This window comes from Aplysia californica, unplaced genomic scaffold (assembly GCF_000002075.1).
Source record: "Aplysia californica isolate F4 #8 unplaced genomic scaffold, AplCal3.0 scaffold00004, whole genome shotgun sequence".
NCBI classification, from domain to species: domain Eukaryota; kingdom Metazoa; phylum Mollusca; class Gastropoda; order Aplysiida; family Aplysiidae; genus Aplysia; species Aplysia californica.
Window position 1 is genome coordinate 3,397,932 of NW_004797274.1, and position 6,454 is coordinate 3,404,385.

At 41.5% G+C, this 6,454-nt stretch overlaps 1 protein-coding gene across 1 annotated transcript in view; it reads right to left on the minus strand.

Annotated features, from left to right (window-relative positions):
- Positions 1 to 4,101, minus strand: part of LOC101857450 (sestrin-1) — a 35,826-nt gene extending 31,725 nt beyond the window's left edge. The window contains exon 1 of the mRNA XM_005089269.3: positions 3,281 to 4,101. Coding sequence (XP_005089326.1) covers positions 3,281 to 3,604 — 324 coding nt within the window. The 5' untranslated portion in view covers positions 3,605 to 4,101. The remainder of the gene's footprint in view (positions 1 to 3,280) is intronic.
- Positions 4,102 to 6,454: the final 2,353 nt, after the last annotated feature.

Genomic DNA, 6,454 nt, shown 5'->3' on the forward strand with positions numbered 1-6,454 from the left:
TCTTTCTCCCCCCACCCCCTCTCTCTCTCTCACACTCTCTCTCTCACACACTCTCTTTCTGCTCCACCCTTTCTGCCTCTTTCCATGTCCATAGTACTCATTCCTCTTCATATCACCTTTAAACTCCCCTTCCCCTCCTTCTACGTTTCTTTTGCCCTTCCCTCCTCTCTCTTTCCACGTCCCCTTTACCCTTTTAAGTCTCCCTTCCCCCCTCTCTCCAGATATCTTCTCTTCTACAAAGCCCCCAAAACACTATCTGTGTCTCTTTCCATGTTACTGCCTGCGGTGTACCGAAAAGAAGCTGTTCATGGTCGAACGCAGAAGGCATGATGTCGATTCATCAGTGAAGATTTTAACGAGTATCTTCATCTGTCTGTTGGGACTAGCTAGGATGCTGAATCCCACTCAGCCCAGGTTGACCCTGGTGGTCAGGACTGAAACAACCTGTCTTCAAAATGGTAATTTGATGTGGGGAGAAAAACTCACTTACATTTCTTTTTTCGCTCCACCATACTCCATGTTTATCTCTAATCTCCTTCCCCTTTCTCTAAAGTCGAGTCTCTTCTCCAATAGACTCTCTCTTCATGGCTCCTCTTAGCAATTATTATTTCTTTATCCTTCCTCTGTCCCTCTCTATGTCTTTCTCTTGACTTTCCTCATTTAGACTCTGTGTCTTCTCTATCCCTATGTCTCATCTACCTCTTTCTTCTTCTCAATGTCTTTTCTACACTTCCTTTCTATCCCTCTATTTCTCCTTTTCCCTTCTTCCTCTCTCTCCATGTCTCCTTCACCTTCACCCTTCCTCCCTATGATTTCCACCCTTCCCTTACTGTATTCAGTTTATAGCACCATAAAACACCTACCATACACAATTCCTTAGGCCAACCACAACCACTTACCCTATGTCCGATAGGACAAACCTGGACCTCACGACTTGATTTTTTGATAATAGGTAGATCATCTACATCCACTAAGACAATCCCCTAACCCTAACCACTTACTAGATATGAAAGGACAAACCTATCCCTAACCACTTACTGCTCTCCTGTTATGACAAGCCTAACCCTAACCTCATTGATCTGTTTATTGTACGTGCCCTAGGACAAACCTATTCCACCCCTCATTGCACATCTGCTAGGACAAGCCTAACCCTAACCTTGATCATTACCGTGCATTCTCAAGAAAAAACTTAACCGTAATCATTGACCATATGTCTGCCAGGACCAACCTAACCCTAACCATATAAAAATATATATGTTTGCTAAGATGACCCTAACCCTAATCTTTGTCTGTATGTCTGCTGGACAAGTGTCGTTAACAACATATTTTCTAGGCAAACCCGTTTCCCTATCCCTAACTACTTACTGCACATCCGCTACGACTATGACAAACCTTAAGTACTAAAATTAACCACTTATTGTAAGTCTGCCTATCCCAAAACCAAACACCTTCCTGTATCATGCAATGTAATCCTGCCATAACCTTTTACAGCCTCTCCCCCCCCCCCCCCCCCCAGGCAGTGCTACTGACTGAAGTTGTTAAAGGCCATTCCCAAAAGGAGGGGGGGGGGGGGCATTAACATGTTCTTAAGCACAGTAGAATTGTAAATGGGCTGGTTTATAAATGTAATGCTCATACAATACTTTGCCGCAGCAACATATGGGGAACTGCTGCTTTTTCTTTCCTCATCCTTACTATTGTCATTTTTCTTCTACTTCTTTCGTATGTCTGTCACTCTCTTGTAAACTGGTATTTCCAGAGTGCCTTGATAGTCGAAGCACTGTTGAGGCTAGAGAGGTGAGCAGAATAAGCCTGATTCCCCGTGTGGCTCATATTACCTTATGCAGTTGCGAGCATCGTAAAACCTTACTAAAACTTAAAAACCTTAACCACAACTATTAATTGTTTGTTAGGATAACCTAGCCCCAACTGTACGTCTGCTAAGACAAATGCAATCTAACTCCATGACCAATTATTGTACATCAGCCATAATCCTTTTACTGTGTTAATGTTCACTGTAAGCTTAACCCTGACCACTTACTTCAGAACATCTGATGGGGCAAGCCTAACTTTTTTTTTCCGGTAAGTGTTTTTTAACGGCGCTCTCAACTGCATAAGGTTATAATATGTGCATGCAGGACACATTAAACATTTTCAGTTTGGTAGGAGAAATTAATTTTGACCGGGTGGTGGCCGAAGCCTTCTCTTATCGATTATGGACCACTAAAGGATTTTTAATGTGCACAACGCAACTTCTGACTTGCACATATGGGACCTCTGCCATTTTTTACCCTTATCCGAGAAGGCTAGGTCCTGTGTAAGTTCTTACATACCCTAAGATCAGGGAGGTGGCTAAAAGACAGCACAGTAAGAAGGAGCCAAGGAGAAGCAGTATACAGTAGAAAGCTGCAGAAAGAGTCAGCCTGAGCCTAGAGGAGGAACAAAAGGGTGGAGGGATGGGGGCAGAAAGTAGAGACAAAAGCAGACGACAGAACATGGAGAGAATAGGAAAGGAGGTGAAATGAGAAAATTTTAGACAAAAAAATTTTCCGCCACTGTCAGTTTACTAACCCAGGACATATTGAACGAGGCGAACACTGTAACTTCTGCCTCTAGACCACTAGGGCCCTCAGCCTAATTCTGACTACTTACTTTTATGTCAACTAGTCAATACAAGATGAATGAACTTAGTAAATTTCTACTTTCACTCCAGCACACAGATGTACTGCTTTGGGGGTCAAACTGCAGTATTTTTTGCTGCAGATCACGCATATAGCCACTTAAACAGTCGCAAATCAATTAATTTCAAGAAAATTAAAAACCTAACTTCAAAACATATAATTATGTTTTAAAACAAGCCTGCTCCCCTGGGTCAAAAGCGAAGAAATTATTACACTAATTAAGCTAGTGCGATAGAATCTAGTTCCATAAAAAATCATCAAATATTTTTTAAACTACTATATCTCTAGATCTAATCTGCGTTGGAAATGAAGTCGATATTCGTGTTAAGTCCATTTTTTTGTAGAAAATGGTGAGACATATAGTCTATTATAGTCTATAGTAGCTTGGCTTAATGTGAAACTGGAAGAAAAGTAAAAGAATACCCTCCTGAACTTGAACCTAGCCCTTGTTTACGCCTCATTTCAGATAGCTAGCTTAATTTCCCCAGACAGTTTCGTTAAAAAAAACACAATTTTTAAAACATGATATTATTTGCAAGTAACAGTGCTGTAGCTGCCAAGAGTCTTACACTGGTCTACTGGCACTGATTACTTTTTACCTTGACTTGGTTGAGCAATGTGTCAAGCCGCTGTCGGACATCCTCGAATGGACAGGTTAGCGAAAGTCTGAGAAGTGAGGGCATCAGGGCTTGAAGGTAGGAGGAGGCTCTCTCTTGTCCTTTTGGCCAGACTGCAGGGGGTGGGATGGGTGGACTTCCGTAACCATCCAGGCACTGGTCAAGGAGAACGTCCAGGCTGTCCAGTGTGATCTTGCGCCTGCTGGCATCTCTGGTTGCCAGACTAGAGAACTGCTGCATGGCCGACACCGCATCCTGAACGCTCTGGGACACGAACCGGCAACCCTCTGAGACTTCCTCAGCCATCCAACGTAGAGCTCACAACGATTAGGCTAGATCTCTAGATTCTCTTGTTCAGTCAAAGCAGAAGAGAGAAGCTGGAGCGACAACAACAGCTGCCCTCTCGGGCTGCCCACTGCCGACCAGACGCCCACTGCTGACAGACGCCCGAGTGTCCTGCTACTACTGCCTCCTCTACACACATCAAACAGAACACACTTAGATCTATACGTCTACACACTTACCACTCACACAAGGGCAACACACCGAGAGATCAGCTGACAACGAAGAAGGTAGGCGACGAGCAAGCATAGAGAGAACCAACACTGCCTTTCGGAGGTCGACGGGAGCCTATTTATCCTACAAACACACAACACATGAGCTACACAACGATGGCCACACAGTACACGTCGACACCTGGACACAGTTGAAAACTCCCACTCATACAGGTCAAGCTGGACAGTGGAGCAGTGCAGAATCCTTCCACTTCCAGTCGGAACATTCACGCTCACATCCAACAATAAAAAATCCAATCGAGCCGGCCTCACTGATGCAGTGCGCAAGCGCGCAGATTCCAGGTTATGACCTTTATGCAAATTAACACACCCCCAATTTGAACCAATAAACAAGCCGTTGTAACACGTTAGGCACTTGTCGTGCTGAGAGCGCTGTGGTGTTGTTTCAGGTCAGCCGCCCTTGCCCGCCCCGGCCGCAGTTTTGGCCGAGAAACAATTACCCCCCCCCCCCAACCACTTACGTTCCCCATTGGATGACTCCATTGCATTGATATACAATGCATTATGGTTGACTCTTTCATCGATTCAATCAAACATACCTACTAATACTAGTAATACCACTATATTATTATGTCGGCTACGTGCCGTCCTTTTCGACAGATCCTCATTACTTCAAAAGTTGACAGTAATAATTCGGTCACAAAAATACCAGACCGTGATAAAAACAGGCTTGATTGTCAAACGTAAATTAAAGTTTTAGAGAGAATAGAAAGACAATCAAGGACAATAATTTTGTTTTTCGTTATGTGATAAAAATGAGAAATTAACTGCGACGCACATGCACAAACGGGCACATCAAATACGAAATCGGTCATTTAAGTGACATTGAAATGTCGTTCGGGCTCATAAGATTATTGACCTACCCCATACACCGACGTTAACACACACGTAGTTTTACACACACACACATTCGGGCGGGCTTGCGTGCGTGCGTGTAGGTTTCAACGATACCTACATGCCTACATACATGTATAGGCCCTACCTATATGTAATACAAAAATACATACCTACATTCACACACACACGCACACACACACACACACACACACACACACACACACACACACACACACACACACACACACATACATACATACATACATACATACATACATACATACATACATACATACATACATACATACATACATACATACATACATACATACATACATACATACATACATACATACATACATACATACATACATACATACATACATACATACATACATACATACACCATGCATGCATACAAAAATACTTATAAGGAATGAGGGTGATAATACAATACTGATAACAGTGATAACAGCAGCAGTAGAAAAGTGTAGGCCTAATGATAACCAATACATGTAATGTATTTGATAGGCCTAGCATTAATTATTACTTTCATTATAATCTGTTATTAATTGTCTTTATTATTATTATTATTATTATTATTATTATTATTATTATTATTATTATTGTGGCTGTTGTTGTTGTTGCTGTTGTTGCTGTTGTTCTTTTTGTTGTTGTTATAACTATTATTATTATTATTATTATTATTATTTTATTATTATTACTATTACTATTATTATTGTTCTTAAAAAGGGGTAAGAGAAGAAAACCTAGTTTAAAAATACAGTTGGATATTTGTTTAAGCCAGAGGTCACAAGACGAGGCATGGAATCAGCGATGCCATATAGAGGAGATAACTCACTTATTTTGTGGAGGGAGTTTAGTAAGATGTCTAATTGTCGCCCTTATTAAATCACGGAATTAGTCTCAGAAAGTCCAGCAATGAAATGTCAGGATACGAATACGCGCACAATGCATTCAAAAGTCCAGATGGACAATCACCACATACTTAACTACTTGTTATAACTGTGCTAACACGTACAACCAAAAAAGGGGGAGGTGTGGGTCTATTTATGACAAATTGTCAGAGTTCTACACAACCTGTGCACACGATTTTCGATTTCTTTGGTGTATTCTGTCAGTGTGTTTTTACTAGCAAGCTATTCGTTATTTCGGATCATTTACTCTTCTTACACTTCCTTATAACATCTTTACGCTCTCGTTACGCTCTCTTTACATTTACCTGTCCCAGCGGTTTTCTGAGAAAAAAAAAATGAAATTAGCAAACTGAGCCCAAAATTAATGTGAAATTATGCGATTCTGTTAATTTTACCAAAGAATTATAACGGAAAATAATCAGAAATTATGCAAAAAATGATCCCATTTTACTAAATTATGAAGGGCGCATAAAACCACGGGGACAGATTCACCTTTCAGTCTCCTGACATTTTCCTTACGATCTCCTTACAATTCACCATACTCTTTCCGACGGTTCTCTCCGAACACCCTTCTTACACTCTTTTCACACTTTGTTTCCTCTAAAAAAAACTTTACACCGTCCTCACACTCTCCTCGCACTCTACTCACACTCTCCTTACAATATACATATTACATTTTCCTTATACTCTTCTTTCACTGTCCTTCTACTCTCATTACATTCTTCTCAAGGGGGCTCTCGTGGCCTAGAGGTTAAGGTGTTGGCCTCTCATTCAAAGGTCCCGGGTTCGATTCCGGGTAGCGACCA